This window comes from Peromyscus californicus, unplaced genomic scaffold (assembly GCF_007827085.1).
Source record: "Peromyscus californicus insignis strain IS unplaced genomic scaffold, ASM782708v3 Scaffold_11__1_contigs__length_118956290, whole genome shotgun sequence".
Lineage (NCBI taxonomy): Eukaryota > Metazoa > Chordata > Mammalia > Rodentia > Cricetidae > Peromyscus > Peromyscus californicus.
Window position 1 is genome coordinate 116,253,829 of NW_026294402.1, and position 24,545 is coordinate 116,278,373.

Here is a 24,545-nt window from a genome sequence, read left to right on the forward strand (position 1 = left end):
GACCAGATGTCGCTTCTCCCACCTGTGAGGCGGCTCACAGACCACCTCAGACCAATAAGATAGCCCCCGATTCAGAACTGCTCACACACACACACACACACACACACACACACACACACACACACGCATTGGTAAACACTTTAGATTTATTCTCCACACAATTCTGAAGCCACCTCATGTCCTTTTAATATACACGGTATATAAACAGCTGTACAACATCAGTACATTGTCACAAGTTTCAGTTTACCAGTATGTGAAAGTTAAAATGTGCCCATCATGTACTCAAAATAGATCTTTGTTATCAGTTGAAAAGTAGCTTATAATATGGGCACCAAACCCTAGGGATGAGTATGTGGAATAAATGGTTTTGCCTAAATTAGCCTCAATTTTTTATGTTCTTAGAAAAACCCACTAAGCCAAATCAAATCCTAGGGGGCCGAGTCATACGAAGTATTCATTAGATAACGTTTCTGAAGCAATTAAGGATATCAATGTTAAGGGTTAAAGGTTACACATAGTGCAGCAGACATGGGTCAAAGGGAAAGAAAGAATGGGTTTAATTTAAGGCAATTGTGGGCCACAGCCCTGCCCATCACTTCCCACGGGCAGGCATTCCCCTAGCCCACTATTACCAGATGTGAAGAGTAAGCCCCCTTCCACGGCTGTCCCCAGAGACACAAGAGTGACAGCATCGCTTCTGGGTGGGTGAGTGGGCGGAGAGGGGCTCTCCTTGTTGAGACTGGAGACAGACACTGAAGTCTGATCCAGTCTACAGACTAGATTCCTGGATCCTAAAGCAGGTCTAGTGATGATAACGATCCATGCACAAAAACCCAGAGGCAGGTCCAGGGAGAAAGGAGCCACTTCCTTTCTGGAATGAAGGCATGGAGCCTTAATCTGCAGCAGCAGAAAATGTCACCTTGTGAATGCTTGAACATAGGTGAGGTCTGCTGCCTGCTGCACACACCCAGCAATCTGGCAACCCTTCTCTTTCTCTATGACAATCCACCCTGTGGCCACTTGCAAGTGCATATGCTTTTCTCACAGGAGCATACAGGGATTGCAAACTGGTGTTCCTGTCCTCTTGCAGGTGAAGACACTGAGGACAGCAGGCAGGGATTCCCACTGTGACCAGGACTGAGCGGAAGTCTCCAGGCCACTGGGTGGGCTGACCTGTGAGACCCTTCCCTTACTTCATCTCTCCAGGGCACACCTGGTTTCTCTTCCTTCCTCCACCGTTCTTGGCTCTCACAGCACACAGGCAGAATGGCCCCAGACCTGAGCATCCTGGACATGCCTGGCCTCTCTCGTGTGTGCACTCCTGACCATGCCCGGCCTCTCTCGTGTGTGCACTCCTGACCATGCCCGGCCTCTCTTGTGTGTGCACTCCTGGACATGCCCGGCCTCTCTTGTGTGTGCACTCCTGGACATGCCCAGCCTCTCTTGTGTGTGCACTCCTGGACATGCCCAGCCTCTCTTGTGTGTGCACTCCTGGACATGCCCAGCCTCTCTCGTGTGTGCACTCCTGGACATGCCCAGCCTCTCTTGTGTGTGCACTCCTGGACATGCCCGGCCTCTCTTGTGTGTGCACTCCTGGACATGCCCAGCCTCTCTCGTGTGTGCACTCCTGGACATGCCCAGCCTCTCTCGTGTGTGCACTCCTGGACATGCCCGGCCTCTCTTGTGTGTGCACTCCTGGACATGCCCGGCCTCTCTTGTGTGTGCACTCCTGGACATGCCCGGCCTCTCTTGTGTGTGCACTCCTGGACATGCCCGGCCTCTCTTGTGTGTGCACTCCTGGACATGCCCGGCCTCTCTTGTGTGTGCACTCCTGGACATGCCCAGCCTCTCTTGTGTGTGCACTCCTGGACATGCCCAGCCTCTCTTGTGTGTGCACTCCTGGACATGCCCAGCCTCTCTTGTGTGTGCACTCCTGGACATGCCCGGCTTCTCCCGTGTGTCATTCATTGTCAAACATGTAGAAGAGATTAAAGGGCTGTGTTGGTATTACAATGAGCAGGCAGCTCCTCCTTCAAGGATCAACATAGCATAGGTGTGAACAGAAGTTCGGCCCTCGTTCCCTGTTTCCTATGCTCCAAACAGCCACATTCATGGGTCTGCTGCTATTGCCCTAGCCCCCATCAGGGATGACAGCCAAAGAGTTGTTTCTCCTGAGTGCTGAGCCATGGTGGGGCAGAGGGTGAGACTGCAAAGCCAGCTCCCTTTCCATCATGATTCCTGTCTCTCCACAGACTCCAGCCTGTACCTCTATGTGGAGACAGGAATGTAGGAGGCAGAGTGGAAGCAGGCAGGGGAGAGGGAATTCACGGCAGCTAGGAAAGAAAGGCGGGTCAAGGAAAAGGCCCACAATGCATGTCAGCAGGGTTCATGGACAGCAAGAACCACAGCCATGAGTCAGTGAGGCATCTGGGACTGAGAGGAAACTCGACCCTAGATGGCCCAGCTGTATCCACCTAGAAAAAGGAAAGCCAGGTACAGTCCCCGCCAAGATAAGGATCACTGAGGGAAAAGTAACCCAAATCATATGCTTTCTGCTGGGCCACTCCCATCCAGATATCAGCAGAGACACAGCACTTGCAGAAGCCCAAAGTCTGTGAGCATCTGGACCGGAGCGCCCCTGAGGCTGTTCAACAAACACCGTTTCATCTGGACCGGAGCGCCCCTGAGGCTGTTCAACACCGTTTCACGGGAGCCAGCTGGGCAGCACCACCTGACCACTCATCTGAAGATGCCAGAGCAGCATCGTGCACGGTGGACCGAGGAGCACTCCTGCCGTGGGACCAGCTTCCTGGCATCAAAAATCCCACGGGGGCTACCACCATTTAGGCCTGAGTAAGTTAGCCCAAAGCCTGGGGTTTCCCTGGAGCTCCTTTCCTGTCACCAGTCACTTCCGCTAGGGAGGTGAGGCTTCTTGGCTAGATTCCGGTTAAAGGTTCTCTGTTTTCTGTTTCCCTCGCGGACACTTTTTCCTTCCATATATGACAGTCTGGAACCCTGTGTAGATGATAACTCACAAGCTGTGTCAACCAAGTGTGGATAACACCCTCACTAGCTTCTATGAAGTATCTCTAGCAAGGGCTCACCCTCAGGGACTGCTTCGTTACCACTTGTGAACTGACAACCACAGGCTCAGACCCTCGAGTATGTGTGGTCTCCAGACACAGGCAACACAATACCACACAGGCTTACGAGGAAAACAATATATTTTTAGGCTGATCTTTTTTAACTTACTTTAAAAAATTTTTTGAGTGTGTGCTTTGAATTAAAAGAATTTTCTCCTCCCTCTGGCTTCCTCTTTGGCCACTTCAAAATTCTCTCTCAGAAGAGTCAGCATTTGCCTGCACAGTATATACAAAATCACATAGGTGTGAAATCAACAAAGACACAAGGTTGAAATTCACGCCCAAGGATGTTCCCATTATGAATTCAAACCCAGACATTATAGATTTGACTAAAAACAGAAAATTCTCTAAGGAAACAAAATCACAATGGCAATACTTTCCCAACCCAGTTCTGAGTCACGGACGCTCTCTCCTAAAATGACACCTGGTGGCTCACCAACACATGGTACTAGGGACAGCCGAACAAAAGAGTTCTAACCCTCCACTCCTGTCCGCCCTACTCCTCAGTAACTTTGGGGATGGCTTTCTCCTTTAAAAACGATCAGTACAGGATTACCAATTATGGAGCCATACAGGTCAGCCCACACAGCTGTGAGTGCACTATTCCAAGAAGAAGTCAGAGGGGTGAACCCCAACATAGCTTCCTGAGTGCCACCAGACACCCACACTGGAGACACAGAGGCTCTGACTCAGAAGCACATCTCAGCAGCTTTGCAACGCGCATGTCAGTCACACAAAGCCTTACTGCGCTAATGCCTACTTAATGCCTGTCCACAGAACAGTGAGGCCCTTGGTCTAACTGAGATGCTCAGGGGAGGCCTCTCTGGGAGGTTCGCAAGACCACATCTCCAGCAATGCCGCCATGACAGGCACTCAGCTGCCACGCAACGCCTGATGACGGAAGCCTCTCCCTAATTCTGTCAAGGACCTCTGAACCCCGGCATTTCCCACTCCTCTCTGCCCCATGGAAAGGACCCTAAAGCTCTTACGTCTGCTCATGCCCATGTGCTTATGACCCAGTAATATTGGTTATTAATTTAGAGATCTTCAGCTAGACCCTGAAAATAGATATAAACCACATCTGTATCCCACCATAACAGTCCCATCACCATAAAAGGTCTCTGTAAATTAAATAAACTCGGATTTCCTTAGCATTTCCTCAGTCTAAGTTTGCCTTTGTTCTAAATGAGCTTCAATTTATATCCAAAATATATTTAAATATTCCAAAAGTATATCGAACCCAAGTTATCAAAAATGTAAACAAAATTTACCTAGCTTATACGTATGAAGCATATTCACCCTGAACTGACACTCTGAGGACAGCTGGAGTCACACTGAAGCTGCAAACGGACTTCAGCAGACACCCACCAATGACTAAAACTACAGAATCTAGCGGTTTGCAGTATCATTCCATTCGGGAGACCAAAACATTGCTACTCTGACCTCAGAGATGCTCTCTGAGCAAGCTCCAGCTTCGGCCGCCCCGTCCTGTGCTCGGCTGGCAGTTCTGCACAAATGTTCCACGCAGACCAAGACTGCAACCAGCAGCCCTGGGTCCTCCGCTGCACCTGCCAGAATCTGTGAGCTTCAAGGATGGAGATTTGAGGTGAAGTTGAGAAGCAGGAGTGGAAACAGACTGGCCTTCCGGGGGAAAAAAATCAAAGGCATCACTGCATGATGCTGTCCTCACACTCCATAGTCAGACTGCCTCTCCTGCAGCTGTCTGGTCAGGATCTGATACGAAGACAGAAAAGCCACTCCGATGTGGAAGAGGATCTGCCAGGTGTTCCTCAACCCATGCAGGTACACATTGCCCAGGCAGATGAAGGCCAGCATCAGCACCACCTTCAGAGTCCTTGCTGGACTATAGAACAGGTACAGATAACACTGAAATGAGACCACATCACATTCAATCAGAGAGCAGCAGACAGCCTCAAGTCAGATGCAGCCACAAACAGTTATATACATTCACCTATTAACTGACACCTGTATGCATTCACCTATTAACTGATACCTGTATGTGTTTACTTATTAACTGAATTCGCTACAGCAAAGCTGGGACCGGCGGCTGCTGATCACCGGATGAACAGGAGGAGATTCAAAGAGAACAAAACAGGTGTCACAGAAGGGGGAATGTTGGAGACACACAGGCAGATGTCCAGACTGGGGATGCAGAGAAGACAGAGATGCAGTATAGGGGGCAGAGCAAGCAGGAAGGCCCTCCCAAGACTGAGTGGCCTCCTTGTGAAGTCCTCCTCAGAGACCATGACAGCTGAGCAAGCTATGAGGGAAAGCCGTGACTCCAGAGAAATCACAGTAGGGATGCATGACACTGGGTGTCACTGTTTCCTCAGGCACCTGCTTGCAGTCTCCAAAAGCACCCAGTCAGGGACTGCACCCACCTGGACCATGCAGGCCACAGAAGGAATAAAGAAGGCCAGGATGTTTCCAACTTCTTCCTGGGCAACCTAAAACAGATCGGGGGCACAAAGAAGAAGGTCTGACTGAAAGGAACCATGGTGGTGTGAAGTTTGCTATTCCCATTTCAATGGGGTGACATGCCTAGCCACATCCAGGGTTGGATGTGACCTTTCTCAACAGTTAGACAAACTGTTTCTACTCCTGTCCCATGCCTCCATGATACATCCTCCACATGCAGTGAGCTCCCCATCCCTTCACCCTTCAGAACCTTTCTCAGCTGTTAATGCTAAGCTTCTAGAACCCGGGCACAGTTGCCTCCTCAGTGCTATCCCTGCATGAGGCCATGAGAACCTCAAGGCAAGGTCTATCTTAACCACCTTGCCAGCCAGGGACCAATCCTACTACAAACAGCTGACAGATGCCTGAGTCACACCACACAGTGGTCAAGAATGAGCTGTGGTAACCGGCCTAAGGGGTTTCACAGCTACAGCTCTAAAACAGGCTGATGCTGCTCTTCCAGCGGCTCCGTCCACATCATCCTGGTTCAATACCCACCAAACACCACCCTTCCTCTCTAGTCAACAAGTAACACTGCTGTGAGCACTATGGCTTTATCTCTTCCTTTTTTGGTTTTTCGAGACAGGGTTTCTCTGTGTAGCTTTGGAACCTGTACTGGATCTCGCTCTGTAGACCAGGCTGGTCTCAAACTCACAGAGATCCACCTGGCTCTGCCTCCTGAGTGCTGGGATTAAAGGCGGGTGCCACCACTGCCTGGCTATCTTTTCAATTGAAAATTCACATGGTATATTCTGGTCTCGGTTTCCTCTCCCCCACCCCCTCCCAGACTCTCCCCACCTCCCCACCCAACCAACTCCATGCTTTCTTTCTCTCTTAAAAAAAAAGGCAAAAATAATAATAAAATAAAAAATAAAGAAAAAGAAAATAAAGAAAATTTAAAAGCACAGTAAATACACACAAACCCCAAAATCCATAAAAACACAAGATCAGAAACCATAATATATATTCAAAAGGCCAGTAAGATTAAAAAATGCCCAAAGAAAACAATGAGACAAAAATCTATAAAGAAAAAAAAAACTATGGTTCTATCTTTAAAAATAACAACTACCTGCTTACACAAATAATAGTTTGATTCCTTTGTCAAGTGTTTGAAATATTTCCAAAAATATTTTTTAAGAAATATTTGAAGAAAGCATTGAAACAGAAAGTTGTTTCACCACCAGTGGCCAACAAAAGGAATGCTCACTTCATCCCAGGGATGTGGGTCTCCCACAAGAGAAGAGGCTCCTGTGGGCCACACACCACTCGGTGGGAACATCTTTACCCAGAGCCTGGCAGTGTGAAAACCCAACCTGCATCCTGTTGATAGTAGATCCTTGGTTCCTAAGGGCTCAGAGGCAGCCCAAAGTCTTTACAGCAAGCTACCTACTTCTTAGCAACATCCCAGAACTCCCAAAGATAACCACAAAGGGATCCTTCCAGATTTGTTCAACTTTTTTTGTTTCAGATTCTTTTATTTTTATACTCTACCCTAAGCTGGCCCAGAACTCTTATGTAGCTGAAGATGGGATGCGAACTTCTGATCTTCCTGCCTCTACCTCTCCAGTGCTGGTATTATGGGGGTGCATCACCATATCCAGCTTATGGATTAAAATTTCTAAAACATTTTATTTGAATTTTTAACATTCATAAAACCTAATTGTGCCGGGCAGTGGTGATGGCACACACCTTTGATCCCAGCACTTGAGAGGCAGAGGCAGGCAGATCTCTGTGAGTTCGAGACCAGCCTGGTCTACAGAATGAGTTCTGGAACAGCCAGAGCTGTTACACAGAGAAACCCTGTCTCAAAAAAAGGAAAAAAGCACTGGGCAGTGGTGGCTCACACCTTTAATCACAGCACTCAGGAGGCAGAGGCTGGCAGATCTCTGTGAGTTCGAGGCCAGCCTGGTTTATAGAGCAAGTTCCAGGACAGGCTCCAAAGCTACACAGAGAAACCCTGACTCGAAAAATCAAAAACAAACAAACAAACAAAAACAACAAACAAACAAAAATCCTAACCCCATGACAATCTGTCTCCCATGACAGCTTCTGTGCCCGTCTTTCCATCCGGACTGTAAAGAAGGGTTGGGGATGCAGCTCCAGGGCAAAAGGCGCATGCTGAAGCATTCATAAGGTCCTAGATTCAATCCAAGACCACCAAAAAAAAAAAAAAAAAAGGACCTGTAGAGGGGTCACCTGTAAAGAGTGCTCTGCGAGGTGAACTCCACGGATGAGGTTCAGGGCAGCACACATGATGTTGAGGACAAGGGAGAGGACACCCAGGGCTGTCACCGGCTCCATCCGGACATTCGGAGCTTCACAATGAAAAGAAAAGAGTGTCTTGTGAGAATTGCGTCTCTGTGACAGAAGGGAACAGGACACCAACTAGACCTCTGCTAACAGACTCACGATGCTAAACGCAGAACCACAAGCACACATCTAAAAAGCAACGGAAGTCAGCGGGGCAAGCCAGGAATGAACGCCAGAATGGATCTCAGAAATGGAGGTGAATCTTTTCCGGAAAAAAGCCCTTTTTGTGTCAAACACAAATTTGTAAGCACTTAGTAGTTTTTTTATTTTAACCAGGGGTGATGTGCTCCCAGAGGGAGGTGTCCAGAGACACCTGTAACTGTCACCAGGACAGGCAAGTGCCAGTGGGATGTCCCAACACAGAGTCACCCGACACTGCATGCCAACCTGTCAGACTGAGATGCTGGGGGCAGGGACCCTCAAGTCTCTAGAGCACCCGCCACCCGCCCCAAGTCTTCAGTTTGTAAACTGCTCCTCTCTTTTCCCAACAAGGACAATGTTCAGTGTCATAGGGCATCCAGAGAAATTCACAGAAGACAAGTCCTTAAACTCTAAAATGCACAGGAAGAGGAGGTAGTCAATCTAGAACAATCTGACTGTCTAGGCTGCAACTGTAGCCAGGACGATAATGGGAACACAGACTTGCTCTCTCCCGAAGGTCACCATTAAAACCAAGTCTGGTTCACAGATGCTGCCAGTCTGCTCTCCTGCTGTGCTCCTTCCTCAGTATCCTTTCTGGTCCTGACATTTCCCTGCGCGCGTGCGCGCACATGCACACACACACACACACACACACACACACACACACACACACCACACACACACACACACACACACACACACACACACCACACACACACACACACACACACCACACACCACACACACACACACACACCACACACACACACACACCACACACCACACACACACACACACACACACACACACACACCACACACACACACACACACCACACACCACACACACACACACACACCACACACACACACACACCACACACCACACACACACACACACACACACACACACACACACACATCCCCTGGAAGCCACAGCCCAGCTAATGCTAATGTTAGTGTGTTAGTTCGCATGGAGCAATTCGAGTTCCCGTTAGAACAGAACATGCTACCTGTGAGGACTCTAGCCTTGGGACAATTAGGTGAGGCAGTAAAATGTCCTAGACAGATGGGTAACTTGGCGCTTTTGGGATTTGCTCCTCTTTTCTAAGCGTTTAAAAAAACAAAACATACATTACAAAGGGGTCCCTGTGTTCATGCATGGCAAGGGAGAAGCTTGGGCTCAGTCACCCAGCCTTCTTCAAATCCTCCCAAAATAAACAAGAGCGGCTTGCTGACTGGCAGGTGAGCCAACCTGGGAACTTACTGGTTTAAACACATTAAGCCGAAACCAAACATATTTAATATGCCCCTTAAAACTTCAAGCCTGGAGTTTAGTACAGAAGTCTTTAAAATTAGATTGTTGCAATGTAGACAGATCTTCCAGGGGATGCGCCATCGCATAAGTTCAGAGGTCAGAGGACAACTGAAAGGACTGTCCTACTACCGTGTGGTCCCCAGGGAACAAACCCAGGTGCTTAGGCTTAGAGGCAAGCCTTTATACAGAGCCATCCCACTGGTCCCCAGGGCAGAATACTTCCCCTATTTCCCTTTTCCAACAAGAGGGCTGGGGCTTCCCAGAGCAGGCTTCCAGTGTCTCAGTAATGTGGTAAGCCAAGGAGAATCCATGCAGTCCAACGAGGTGCTTCTAACACACCAATTCTCATAACGTGTAAACTTGTGAACGTCACCTTGATGAACAACCTGCCAAGTCAGTCTGGACACTCCAGCATGTCATCAGACTGCTTCCTTGAAGCAAGTCGCTATCACAACAGTAAGGTTTTTGTTTTGTTTTTATAACAACCATGCAGATATAGGGTCCATCTAAATTCTTCCCAACATATCTGATATGCCACCACCAAACCAGTCCATTTTTCCAGTGGGGAAAAAAAGTTCTATTTGACATACATCCCTTCATCTTCACTTACCAGGCTCAGAGTACACTGGGGTGTGGCCGTTCAGCATGCCATTTGTCACATCTGTGCCCTCCAGGGACAGAACTGCTGGAGGCTGGAACTCAAGCTCCTCCTGAATCTTTTCTAAGCCACTCTTCATCTGGGAGGAACTCGTGTGGTTAAAATGCCACTTTGTTTTCTGAATGACACTGTCTGCAGAAAGAAGTCCATGTTGAGCATCATCAGAATAGGTGCTCCAAGACAGCGTGTGGGAGGCGAAGCGCCTGTTGCTAAGCAACTAGTAAGTCAGCCAGATTCCAAACTGAGTCAGTTACGGAAGGTCAGGTGACTACGCCGCATTAACACTAGTCTGATCCATTTTTTCAAAGCAGAATAATTAAGTGTGGCCTCAGGAAGACCAACCTCAGGGACCCAGACCTGGCAGGAGGCACTGGGCCGAGCCTGGCAGGGGGAAGGACTATCCCTAATGGTCTCATATCAAAAGCTTTTTGAAAAAAAAAAATCACAAATAAATACGACCCCGATCCGATGTACAAGCTGGGATGCCATGTTTGGAGGTGTGCAGGTTGTGTTTGCCAACTTGGCACAAGCTAGAGCCATCTGGGAAGAGGGACCTTTCCAGATGAGAAATCGCCTCCATGAGGTTGACCTATGATGTGAGAGGGCAGAGCCACCCTTGGGGAGACAGGCCTGAGCTGTACAAGAAAGCAGACTGAACAAGCCATGAGGGGCGAGCCTGTAAGCAGGGTTCCTCTGAGGCCTCTGCTTCAGTTCCCACTCCAGGTTCCCTCCTTAAGTCCCTGCCTGACCTCCCTTTGTGATATTGATATATCATATATATCTGGCCAAATAACTCTTTTCTTCTCAAGGTGCTCTTGGTCATAGTGTTTATCACAGCAACAGACAACAAACTAGGAGAGGAGTATTGGTTTTGATTCTTTTAATTGTGTTACTATTAACCCATTTCAACAAATCATGACATGGTTTTATTTGTTTTGTTGTTTTTAAGCTAAGGGTTCATACAGTCCAGGCTGGCCTCAAACTTGCTGTGTAGCCAAGGATGGCCTTGAATGCCTAATGGGCCCAACTGCCAGGATTCCAGGTGTGTATCACCATGCCTGGCCTAACAAATTTTTGAAGTAGAACTGTGCATGCGTTTGGAGGCCCAATCACACACAATTCTAATACCACTGTTCTGACTTCTACTCCCGAACACTAAGGAGTCACGGTGGTGCTAGGGAAGGTCTCCTGGCAGATCCAGCTCACTGCTGTGCAAGGATGTGTATGCTGTGCACATACAGAGATTCGGGGCAAAGAATGCAGCGCCATTCCTCTCCAAATTAACTGATGCCAAGGGAGCCACAGATGTGGTCTGCCTGGGGACAGTCACCACACTCCTGATAGCAAGCAGAGGGTCCACAGGCAGCAGCTTCACAGCCTCCCAGAGCTCCTCAGGTCTGCCACAGTAAGGTCTGCATACCAGGGCGTCCCTACCCAAGAGTGACAGCCAGGGGGTGCTGCTCCCATGCATTCCCAATTGTGGGATATTTGTACACTGTGTGAAGATGTGTCACTGTGACTGGTGTCATAAAGTGCTGAATGGCCAACAGCTCGGCAGGAGAGGATAGGTAGGATTTCTAGCAGAGAGAAAGAGGGATAAATCTAGGCAAGCAGGAGAAGCGACTGGGTTGCAGAACAAGTCGAACATACAGGACAGAGGAAAGGTAACCAAGCCATGTGATAGAACGTAGATTAATAGAAACAGGTTAATTAAGTTATAAGAGCTAATTAAAAAAAAGCCTAAGCTAAGGACAAGTTTTCATAATTAATAATAAGTCTCTGTGTTGTTATTTGTAAGCTGGAGGTCACAAAAGAAAAATCTGACCACACCCAATGGCCAGGCAGGAGGTCACCGAGGGAAGGTGAGGATTCTGGCAGTCATAGCCAGATGGCCTAAGTGCTGGCCTCACACCTGCCTGCCTGTACCAAACACTTCCAGATCCCTGCTCAAGTCCACCCCAGAGACTGAATATCTAATACCCTCCTCTCTGACTCCCTAGACCAGTGGTTCTCAACCTTCCTGATGCTACGACCCTTTAATTCAGTTTCTCATGTTGTGGTGGCCCCCAGTCACAAAATTATTTTGTTGCTACTTCCTAACTGTAATTTTGCTGCTGTTATGGATTGTAATGTAAATATCTGTGGTTTTTTGTTTGTTCGTTTGGGGTTTTTTGTTTTGTTTTGTTTTTTCGAGACAGGGTTTCTCTGTGTTGTTTTGGTGCCTGTCCTGGATCTCGCTCTGTAAACCAGACTGGCCTCGAACTCAGAGATCTGCCTGGCTCTGCCTGCCGAGTGCTGGGATTAAAGGCGTGCACCACCACCGTCCAGCTAATATCTGTGTTTTCTGATGGTCTTAAGTGACCTCTGTGAAAAGGCTCTTAGAAGTCCCCGAAAGAGTCTCAACACACAGTTGAGAACTGCTGCCCTAGAGCTCAAAATGAATCATGCTTGGCAAAAACTAAATGTGCACTGTGACCACCAGGCTGTGTTCTGTAGACTTGGGAACCACACAGGCCCTTCTGGCTGAGTGTGGAACAAAAATGTCTTCTGCCAGAGCAGGCCTTGTCAACCTGCTGAAGGAAGGACCAAAATTTCTCATTTCCAAACCATCACAGCAGGATGTTTTGAAAAAATGCAGAAAAAAATATTGCAGGAATGTGAAATCACCATAGAAGTTGGAAACACGTCCTCCACCTTCTGGACTTACTCACCATGGAGGAACTTCCTGAGCGGCTCTGCCCAGGACTGGTGTCAGCAGAGCTTTCTCCAAGTGTAAGACAGTAACACTTCAGGCTGCTGGACACATCCTGTCTTGGGCAAAGCATCCACAGACAGATATCTATGGGTATCTATTATCCACAGATAACAGCCCTGATTTCTATAACAGAGCTCTGAACTACACAGGCTATGGTTTGCTGACTCCAGCTTCCTTCCTCCACCTCCCTACTGGCTCTGAAGACACAGAAAGCAACCGTAAGCTTCATGACCACCTTAACTGCTATGAAATCAGGGGCATGTGGCTGAACCTTCCTCGGTTTTCCTTGATGGTTAAAGACAAACCTAAACTTCCATTTCCACACACGTAACATCGTACGAGAAAAGAAAAGCAAGAAGACAGCCACAAACCGAACTCGAGAAAAGCGTAGGGCCGGGAGGCCAGGCCAATGCACGTGGTGCCATAGGAGGCCGTGAAGTCCCACCACAGAGTCTCCAGGAAGCAGAAGGCCATGGCTGCTGGACACTGGTGTGAGCAGATAGCCATGCAGGCCACGTCCCCCGACGACGAAAAACTGAAAGAGAAGGTGATGTCTGAGCTGCCAGGAAACAGAAAAAATCCCCATCTGCGCTGTTGTCTCTGCTCTGCTTTAAAGACAGATCTCTCTATGTAGCTCAGGCTGGCTTCAAATTATGTAGCCCAGGCTGGCCTTTAACTGATGAGCCTCCTGCCTCAGCCTCCTGAGTGCTAGGATTACAGGCAGACTTGGTGGACACATACACATACAGGCAAAGCACTTAGACACATAAAAGTAAATAAATAAATCTAAATTTTAAAAAAATTAAGAAAAGACTAAGGCTGACAAGATGGCTCAGCAAATAATGGTGCTTGTTGCCGAGACTGACGACTGAGTTAAATCCCCAGAATTTAAAAGCTGGATGTGGAGGTGTGCGTCTGTAATCCAAGCACTCCCAGGGCAAAATGGGAGCTGGAGACAGAACTGCTTAGCGGCTTGCAGGCCAGCTAGCCTGTAACAACAAGGGAGGCCTGACCTTAACGCAGTGGGAGACGGACCTCCCTGTGCATGCTACGATATCTGAATAACCACATTTGTGTGTACACGTGTGTGCACACATGCATACACACCACACGATAATAACTCAATTTTAAAAAGAAATGACTGCTGGGCAGTGGTGGCGCACGCATTTAATCCCAGCACTCAGAAGGCAGAGGCAGGTGGATCTCTGAGTTCTAGGACAGCCAGGTCTATACAGAGAAACGCTGTTTTGAAAAACTAAAAAAAAAAAAAAAAAAAAAAAAAAGTGACTAAGCTTCCTCTGTGACGAGGATAAATCATGTGAGTTGGCGGTGGCTCACGAGGCGAGCCTTGGCCTTGCATGCACAGGTGTTGGGGTCCTGCACCACAAAGGCAAGCAAAATGAGAAAAAGCAAAGGTGGAGCATTTATAATCCTGTTTTTAAAGTTACCAAACTAACCCAGATTGGATTATGATGTCAGACACTTTTTTTTTCTGGAAAAGGGAGTCCTGTTTGATGCACAAATAGCTTCTCAGGGCTCAAGTAGATGATGTGAGGAGGAGGAGGAGGAGGGGGAGGAGGGGGAGGAGGGGGAGAGGGAGGAGGAGGAGGAGGAGGAGGAGGAGGAGGAGGAGGAGGAGGAGGAGGAGGCCTCCACAAGGTGGCATCCAGGTCTCCATCCACCGCCCTTCCTGCCTGGTACTACCCTTCAGTCTTCCCTCAAGCCAGGCTGGCACTTGCTTTCTGCTTTTATCATTCTGAGACCAAACGGCCCTAAAGTGATGCCAATTTCTCTGGCCAGTTGTATGTATTATGAAAGGGGAAGAGAAGGGACCTGGTAAGCAAAGACCTAACTAGTGAAATCGCAGGTGTAAATTCTGTAATAAGCCACTTTGCTATTGAAAAGCCTGCCTTGCCCCTCAACACAAGAAGGACCAAGCACATGAGTGGCGGACCTGGGGCCCAAATGGCTGCCTTCAAATCCTGGCTCCACCATCACCAGCTGAAGCTTCCTTAAGTCCCTTGACCTCAATTCCTCCTCTGTAAAGCACGTGACCCGGCCTGACCTGCCTGATCCTGCCATGTGCTTCATAAGCCACTGGAAGCACAAGAAAGCCAAAGTATTCACAGCCTCCAGCATCATCATCACTGGTACCCACCACGGGCTTTCCCTGTTTTATTAACTCAATAATACATTTCTCTTGTTCTCTCATGAGATTTTAAGTTCTTTGAAAGGAGAGACCTACCCTCACTCACTTTCATTCCCCTGTTCCTATCACAGAATAGCAAAAGGGAAAACTGGTCTGGGGTGAGGCTTGGTTGGTAGAATGCCACACAAACCAAGTGTGGCAGCACATGCCTGTAAATCCAGCAGCCAGAAGTGGAAGCAGCAGTCAGAAGTTCAAGGCCATCCTCAGCTACAGTCTAAGGCTATGGCTTGGGGAATTCCTGTGTCTGGGCTCCTCCACTCTCATCCTTTCCCTCCTTCTGGTGTACCCAAGTAAAGAGTGACTAAAGGGGTGCCCACTGCAGGGGAGCCAGGTCTCCCCAGATTCGAGGGTGCTCTACCAACAACAAATGGGTCAACAGTGCTGCATGGGGGCCCCCGAGGATGGACACCCACTCCTTCCCTGATTCTGTTGTAAGCATACACCACCCGACTGCCGAGACCGTACCTTTAACCTTTAACCAGCAAAATTACCCCAACTTTGCTGATGTCTGGAAAAGCGCGTGTGTTACTTACTAGATATGGAAGTCACGGCTTTCTGCAGAACCTCGGCCTGGATACTGAGCCAGCCTCCGGGCTAAGGCCTTGAGCTGCCTCCTGCATTCCAGAAACTCCTGGGCGTGGTAAAAGTCAGTGGAGGCGGAGAGGGGCAGTCCATCCCTCACCCGTACTACGCTGGCAAAAAAGATCATGGGCATGGTCCGCAAGAGAAGTCATGAGGAACCTGAGGAAAACAAGGTCGCCCTGTCAGGGGGGCCGGTGAAGACGCCAGAGACCCCACGCTGGAACTTCGAATCGTTTGTCACTGTGACCCTCTCCACCTTGAAACACAAAAGGATGGCAGAGGAGGTGGGGTCAGCAGGACTCAGGAGCACGAGCAGCAACAGGGACAGGAAGTGCCTGACACAAGTGGCAGTGTGTGTGTGTGTGTGTGTGTGTGTGTGTGTGTGTGTGTGTGTGTGTGTGTCAGGTCACCCAGAAAGGTGGTACTAAGTAGCCCAATTGCCACACAAGAAAATGGAGGGAGAGGGGGTCTGGGCCCTGCAGTGGTGGAGGGGAGCGGGGGTCTGGGCACTGCAGTGGTGGAGGGGAGCGGGGGTCTGGGCCCTGCAGTGGTGGAGGGGAGCGGGGGTCTGGGCACTGCAGTGGTGGAGGGGAGCGGGGGTCTGGGCCCTACAGTGGTGGAGGGGAGCGGGGGTCTGGGCACTGCAGTGGTGGAGGGGAGCGGGGGTCTGGGCACTGCAGTGGTGGAGGGGAGCGGGGGTCTGGGCCCTGCAGTGGTGGAGGGGAGCGGGGGTCTGGGCACTGCAGTGGTGGAGGGGAGCGGGGGTCTGGGCACTGCAGTGGTGGAGGGGAGCGGGGGTCTGGGCACTGCAGTGGTGGAGGGGAGCGGGGGTCTGGGCCCTGCAGTGGTGGAGGGGAGCGGGGGTCTGGGCACTGCAGTGGTGGAGGGGAGCGGGGGTCTGGGCACTGCAGTGGTGGAGGGGAGCGGGGGTCTGGGCACTGCAGTGGTGGAGGGGAGCGGGGGTCTGGGCACTGCAGTGGTGGAGGGGAGCGGGGGTCTGGGCACTGCAGTGGTGGAGGGGAGCGGGGGTCTGGGCACTGCAGTGGTGGAGGGGAGCGGGGGTCTGGGCACTACAGTGGTGGAGGGGAGCGGGGGTCTGGGCACTGCAGTGGTGGGGACAGAGAGAAGCAGAGGCAGCTGGGAGCTAAGAGAGCACATCCTCAAATTTCTGCTGTATGATACCACGCTGGTCTTCAAACTGATGAGTCCCTACAGATGGCTGAAGGGAATCAGGTAGCAAATCGCATCACGGCAAGATATTAAATATTTGGTCATGCTATGAGAACGTATTAAAAAACAAAAGGAAATAGATCTGGGCCTTGTGGTGTCTTTGGCAAATGAGGAAAAGGAACCTCTCAGGATAGATAGAAACCTTTGCTAGCACAATCACACAGCACAGCAGGGGGAGGTCTACCTGTGGACTCTCCTGGACATCTGTACAGGACACAGCCTGCACAGCTGCATAGGATTCAGCCCTGCATCCAGGACTGGCCAGGTGGCCAAACAGCTTCAGCTGGTCTTTCTATGCTACACGTCCCTCTTTGCACCTCTGTGGGCATTAGTGGTACGCAGTGGTACTGCCCCAGGGAGACACCTTACTCCAACACCACTCCTGGCTTCTATTCACCTGTGCCCTTCTCAGGGGCAGGGAATCAATCTCTCTCTCTCTCTCTCTCTCTCTCTCTCTCTCTCTCTCTCTCTCTCTCTCTCTCCCTCCCCCTCCCCCTCCCCCTCCCCCCTCCCCCTCCCTCTCTCTCTCTCTCTCTCTCTCTCTCTCTCTCTCTCTCTCACACACACACACACACACACACACACACACACACACACACTCCCAAACCAAGGGAGTTCTCAACCCCATTATATCCCCAAACCTTGCAGGCTGGACTGACTTCCGCCCTATTAAACATATCCACTTTTCTTGTCTCCCTGGTTTTGCATTTCCCCTACAGTAGGTTGTTAAGAACAAAAGCCATGCCTCAAATATCCTGCAGCACCTGCAGAGCCAGGCCAACCACCAGAGGGCACTGTAGGCTTTGTAACCTTACATGGCTAATGCTGAGACCAACCCCAGTGAGGAAGGGCACTGGGCATGGAGGTCAAACACTTTTGTGTTTGCAATGTTGATTTTTAAAAACATTTTTACAATGTCCTAACTGAAACAGAGGAAGAACACAGGATCAGTCTGAGAACAGAACAGGCCTGGGGTTCAAAACACTAATTCCAAACAAGGGCCTCATATGGTCAGTATGGCCTTACCTGGCATGAAGAAAAAAAATAAAATGAAAAAACAAATCAAAACTATGCCAGAAGAGTTAAGACAAGCCCTAGGCACCCCAGTGTAAAACATCTACCAGCCAGACAGTGGTGACACACACCTTTAATCCCAGCACTCAGGAGGCAGAGGCAGGTGGATCTCTGTGAGTTTGAGGCCACACTGGTCTACAGAGCGAGTTCTAGGGCAGCCATACCATGGCTACACAGGGAAACCCTGTCTTGAAAAATGAGAAAAATACAAAAAACGAAAAACAAAAACTACCATATGTTAGTTGCCTGCTAAGGCTGCATGGAGGAAATAGGTGCCATTTCCAGGGGACAATAATCCTGAGAACCAGTGTGGCCACTCTCAGAAGGACCCAGAAGACCTCAACTTCACCCATAAGACTTTACTGACCAAACCTGCTTTTCCTCAATAAGGTAAACAAAAGTTCTGACTTCAGCTCTGTCCAGGTATATGAGAGCTGCCAAGAACGGAAACCTTAGAATCCTTCAAATATCTTGAATAAAGGTGGCATTGTGAATATGTCACCTCTGCATGACGGAGATGGCAGCTGCCTGAGGGGTTGAGGGACTTAACACCAGCTGAGGAAGAATTTAAAAAATGGAGACAGTGCTTTTAACACCATTTTCCTTTAATAACATGCACCCTGGGGTGGGGAAGACGTAGCTCAGTGGTAGCACATTCATGTCGTAAGCACAAGGTCCCTGGGGCTAACCTCCAGCACAGCAAGCAAAGAACTACATGCTTCAAAAGATGGAAAGAGTTTGTAATAAAGGGAGGGCTGACCTTTGTGGGGATTTATGTTTGTGAACTTGGGGGCCATGAGCTATCGTGAGGCCAATCTATACTGAATAAGAGGGCATGCCTGGAGGCCTGTTGCCCCTGCTCTCCAGTGGCTTGAAGGAGGAGGACCCTGAGTTCAAAGCCAGCTTGGGATACAAAGTGAGACACTGCCTCCAAAACTCGGAAGAGAAAAATGGGAGATCAAGAGGAGATGTGGCTGCTCTGTTCCTGGAAGTGCAGAGTAGGGCTTTCTCAGGTCCTACTAAGTGCAAAAAAACCCTGGACCTCAGCTATAGAACAATCACAAAGAGGTTCTAAAAGGAGGCAAGAGAGCAAATGGGAGGGTCACGGACCCTTCTGTGTCTCAGATCTCAGCCCTAGTGCTGGAGGAACCAGCACTAACAGCAGCCAATGAGGAGCGGACACAGGTAACACATCCCATCACTGCAACAAAACCTGCTTCCTTGACTCAGAATCAGGAGTGGTGCAGCCTCGAAAGCTAGGAAAGCCTTGCATTAAAGACTAGTCTGGAGGCTGGAGAGATGACTTGTGTTTAGAGCACTGGCTGCTCTTACAGAGGACCCGGGTTCAATTCCCAGCACCCACATGGTGGCTTACAACCATTATAACTCCAGTTCCAGGTGATATAAGCCCTCTTCTGGTTTCTTCAGGTACTGTCCTCATGTGCACACACCTACACACACACACACACACACACACACACACACACACACACACACACACACAATTAATAATCTAAAATGAAAAGAATGAAGGGAAAAATCAGAGCATGCTTAAAGGAATACCTAAAGAATGTGCCACTATCATAAACTGCTAAAGAAAGTTCACTTAGCAAAATGGAAACTGTAAAAGCAGGAACTTTGGAGCAGAAGGAAATAAAAGAATAAAACCATGGGAAACATAAAAGACCATTCTCCCACTGAACTTTGTAAAGCAGGCCTGATGGCTGTGTCCTGTATGCAAAGGAAACATACAAGACAATCATAATTGGGGCTGGAAAGATGGCTCAGTGGTTAAGAGCACTGGCTGCTCTTCCAGAGGACCCGGGTTCAATTCCCAGCACCCACATGGCAACTCATAATTGTCTATAACTCCAGTTCCAGGGGATCTGACACTCTCACACAGACATACACGCAAACAAAACACCAATGAACATAAAAACAGAAAAATTCTTTAAAAAGGACACGCATAGCCCGGCGGTGGTGGCGCACGCCTTTAATCCCAGCACTCGGGAGGCAGAGTCAGGCAGATCTTTGTGAGTTCGAGGCCAGCCTGGTCTACAAAGCGAGATCCAGGAAAGGCACAAAGCTACACAGAGAAACCCTGTCTCGAAAAACCAAAAAAAAAAAGGACACCCATAAATATGCAAGAGTGAAGAGTCACAGAAAAGTTTCTACATTTAACTTGAAATAATAAAATGCTTTTATCAGGAGACTGTGACAATTTCTCTCTCTAAATACACACACACACACACACACACACACACACACACAACTCATGGGTAAAAGCCTGCTCATAGCTCAACTAATGGAAAAAACTATATAAAGATAAACACAGAAATATTATAAACTAAAAAACATGATGGGCATGGTGGCTCACACCTTTAATCTCATCACTGGGGGCAAGGGCATCTCCACGAGTTCAAGGCCATCTTGGTCTACATAGCAAGTTTCAAGACAGCCACTGGTACACAGTAAGACACTGTCTCAAAAAATAAAATAAAATAAAAATATATTTTTAAAAGTCCAGGCAGAAGGTAGGACAGAATAGAGTAGAAACCAATGTAACTAAGTTAGAAAAAGAAAAGACAAATTACCCACATTCAGAATAAAATATGGGCACTACAATGCCACTCCTGGATCTCATCCCAGAACAGGCTAAGGATGACCACACAGGACTGTGTACAGCTGCTCCTTACATCTTTGTTTTCACTAACCAAAAACTAGAACTGAACATGGCCCACAGATGAACAGCTAAACACGCCACAGGAGACTCACACCACAACATACTATTAGATAAAGAAGGTAGCAATAAGCCAGGCATGGTGGCACACGCCTTTAATCCCAGCACTCAGGAGGCAGAGGTAGGCAGATCTTTGAGTTCGAGGCCAGCCTGGGCTTCAGAGTGAGCAGGACAGCCAGGGCTACACAGAGCAACCCTATCTCAAAAAAACAATCAAACAATATAAATATTTTTTAAAAGAACTGCTGAGCAGATGGATGAGGAACCGAGTTTTCTGTTCACGGAAACAAGAAATGTGGGTATGCAGCCATACTTCTGAACCATATTTTGAGCATTCTCACACAGTAATTCTCTTGGAGAAAGAACAAGGAACGTTTCTACGGACGGCATTCTGTGTGAGTAGAAGCATGGGTGATAATCAAAAGGTCCCTGTTCATGTTTTATGTAACACATTTTTTTTCTCTCGAGACAGGGTTTCTCTGTGTAGCCCTGGCTGTCCTGGAATTTACTCTGTAGACAAGTGTGGCCTCTGCCTCCTGAGTGCTGGGATTAAAGATGTGGGCCACAACCGCAGGTTTATATGGCATATCTTAATCCACTTCCCAACTCCCTAAATTCCCTTTACCGTGTTGGCAACTGCCAAACACCAGATTATCCCTGTTCTTTCCATAGACTTTGTGCCTATACCAGAAGCCACTCTGTGATTGTCATTTTACGCTATAGCTTCCCTCAAATCCCCCTAACATGCAGGCATGGGGGAGGGGCAAAAAACCAAGTGTCAACTAGCAAAATGAGCCAAATTCAGCACACAAACACTTAGTCAAGTATAAGCACCCACCACAGGCACAGTACTCCTGAGGAAAGCATGCTAAGGGAGCAGGGAACCCTGGATGGATTCACTCTCAGCCACATGATCTGAGACGTGATTACCTAACTTGAGATCCTCTAGGCTCCAAGTTGCCTGGGGATGACGTAGAGAGGGACACAGAGATCAACCACACCATCTTTAAGGGAACTGAAAACTGAAGGAAGCTGAACTGGATAGGATGTGGGTAACATCACAGCTGTCCTTCTACACTTGATCTCAGCCCAAAGGCTGAGAAGCAGTCCAACCCACCCTCTGTATTCGTGGGTACTGCACCTGAAGATTCATCCAACCTCTGATGGAAAATATTAAAAAAAAAAAAAAAAGAGGCCGGGCGGTGGTGGCGCACGCCTTTAATCCCAGCACTCGGGAGGCAGAGCCAGGAGGATCTCTGTGAGTTCGAGGCCAGCCTGGTCTCCAAAGCGAGTTCCAGGAAAGGCGCAAAGCTACACAGAGAAACCCTGTCTCGAAAAACCAAAAAAAAAAAAAAAAAGAAAAGAAAAAACTGCATCTGTATTGAACATGTATAGGTTTATCATGTCCTAAACAACGCCATGTAGCAACCACATATAAAGCACAAGACGTTATAATTAATGACTATATTATCTGAAGCATACAAGAGAATATGCACATATTATTCACAAACACTAAGCCACTGCATACGATGGACTGAGCCCAACCTCCCGAGGATGCAGAGGGACTGGGACCTTCGTATGGATAATGCTAGCAAGCGCTCAGAGCTTCCTCTGGTCCACTACACAGGAGAAGAAACTGCTTCTCCTGTGGATTGGGAGGTAAAGCTAGGCTTCTATCCCAGACTCCTGCATTCTTTCCACGGCACGAGGACCTCCAAACCAAACCTTTAGAATCACAGCTACTCTTTCTCTAAAGACTTCCTTCTCCAGAGCAGTACTGCAAACAGCTAACCAGAAGCCGGGTGTGGGGCTCAAACCTGCAATCCCAAGGCAGCTGAGGATATAGTGAGACTCTGCTTGAAAGAAAAAAAATCCAGAGACTTCTTGGTAGCGAAGGAGGCCCAAGGTGACACCTGTTACATCTGCCCCTTAAGAAGCTGGGTATGGTGGTTTATGGTCATACCAGTACTTGGGGAGCTTAGGCAGGAAGGTCAGGAGTTCAAAGTCACCCCCAGCTAAGTGACATGTTCAAGGCCAGTTTAGGCTACATGACACTTTGTCTAAAAGAGAACAAAGTAGGTGGGTGAGCTGCAGAGATATAGCTCAGTAGCTCAGCAGCGCACGCCTTTAATCCCAGCACTTGAGAGGAAGAGGCAAGCAGATCTCAAGACTAGCCAGGGCTACACAGTGAGACCCTGTCTCTAAAACAAAACAAAACCACCTGTCCTTACTGTATTATGCTCTAACGTCAGTTGTCTTGCCTGGCCAAGCACATTTTGGGCATAGTTGATCTGAAATCCCTTTTGTTGTTGTTTTGCTTTGTGTTTTTTTGTTTTGGCTTTTAGAGACAGGGTTTCACTGTGTAACCCTGGCTGTCGCTCTGTAGACCAGGCTGGTCTCAAACACACAGAGATCGCTTCTCTCTGCCTCCCACATGCTGGAATTAAAGGTGTACGCCACCCTTGGCTTGATCTTAAATTCTTTATGGGACCTCAAGATGTCCTCTCTGTTGTCTGTAAAACATTAAGTAGTGTCTACATTAATTGGTACAACCGTCTTCCTGAGGAAGCTACTGTGCAACTGAATCCTGCTTATCAGTGTCAAACCGCTTAAAACTGTCCCCACTTTCATTTCCCTAAAGTGCTCTTCACCTGGAGAAACTTTCTGTAGACTGTTACAGACATTTCCCCTACCCACTGGTGCTGTTCTGTGTTGCTTTTGTTTTTCTGACCTTATCACCAATCACACCAACTAAGTTGGGCATGGAAGTCACACACCTGTGATCCCAGAGCTTGGGAGCTGGAGGCAGGAGGATCCCAAGCTCAAGGCCAAACTCGGGTTACGTGGGACCCTGCCTCACAAAACCACAAACTGCACCAACTCCTTTCATCAGTGGCAGCTCTCTTCCTTCCGTGGCTTTGGCTTTGTGCAAGCTAGACGCCCGTCCTGCTCTGTGGGTCCTTTGTCCTGGGGTACCCAAGTCCAGGACAGTCGGTGCAGGGGTGACCAGGCCTTGAAGAAACCAAGTCTGCTATCAAAAGAAGCAAGAGCCAGGACTAGAGCTCAGCTTACCAAAAGGGAATCGCCACCCCGCCCCTCCCGAGACACGCCCCGGCCCCGCCCCGGGCCGCAGGTTCAGTGGGCTGCGCATCCCAGCAGGTAGGCGCGGTGCAGGGGGCCCGGCCTCGGGAAGTCCCAGGTGGCCTGAACCCCGACCCCGCCTCTCCACGCCCTCTTGGCCCGCCAGCCTCACCTCGCCCCGCGGCCGACCTCCGCCTCGGCCACCGCAGCCCACCCGGCGGCCGGGTGCAGGTCACCGGCGGCCGGGTTGCAGGAGGTAGGATACAGTGCGCTTGCGCACACCTTGAACTCTCATTCGCTGCTGCTAAGCGACGCTCACACCCAAACAGACCAATCGTGGTGCGTCTCCGCAGTCCTGTTGTTCAGACTTGGGAATTGCGTGAATCTTAAAGGGCTGGCACCCGCTTGCTTCCCCCACAGCCGCCCACGCGGGAATCTCACCTCGAGCGGTGTGAAGAGGCTCCGATGTCTCCTCGATGCCTGGCCGGGAGCGGACAGGACTGTTCTCCAGAGACGTCCAGGCCCCGCGTGACTGGAGTGACACTCCCTGGGCGTGGGTTCTTGCAGGCTACCCAGCTGGGCTAGAGGCCCGAGATAGAGGATCCGAAGAGCACGTCCCTCCTGCCAGCCTGGAGGAGGTGCCAAAGTCCGATCCCCAAGCGACACACCCTCGCTGTGAGGCTGGAGGGGGAATAGGGTAGCAAAGTTAGGCCCCTGCTGTTTTGACACATGCTGAGCACCGCAGAGTGTGCCGGTCAGTGTGAACACATCAAGGAACTCCTTACTCCAGAGACCATGTCTAGAGTAGAGGGTAGGGTTGAGCACCA

General features: G+C 49.2%; 1 protein-coding gene across 3 annotated transcripts; it reads right to left on the bottom strand.

Annotated features, from left to right (window-relative positions):
• Positions 1 to 126: 126 nt before the first annotated feature.
• Sec22c (SEC22 homolog C, vesicle trafficking protein) lies at positions 127 to 24,015 on the bottom strand. 3 transcript variants are annotated; one of them, XM_052724802.1, is made up of 8 exons: positions 23,891 to 24,002; positions 23,415 to 23,668; positions 15,545 to 15,752; positions 13,174 to 13,337; positions 10,000 to 10,179; positions 7,818 to 7,936; positions 5,546 to 5,611; positions 127 to 5,030 (listed from the first exon to the last, which is right to left on the bottom strand). In XM_052724802.1, the coding sequence occupies exons 3-8, from the start codon at positions 15,724 to 15,726 to the stop codon at positions 4,830 to 4,832; spliced, it is 912 nt and encodes a 303-aa protein (XP_052580762.1). In that variant the 5' UTR covers positions 15,727 to 15,752; positions 23,415 to 23,668; positions 23,891 to 24,002; the 3' UTR covers positions 127 to 4,829. The 3 variants fall into 3 exon arrangements, with proteins under 3 accessions (XP_052580762.1, XP_052580769.1, XP_052580755.1); XM_052724809.1 differs by having other exon boundaries at positions 23,415 to 23,649; positions 23,891 to 23,970; XM_052724795.1 differs by lacking the exon at positions 23,415 to 23,668 and having other exon boundaries at positions 23,891 to 24,015.
• Between the last annotated feature and the right edge of the window lie 530 nt (positions 24,016 to 24,545).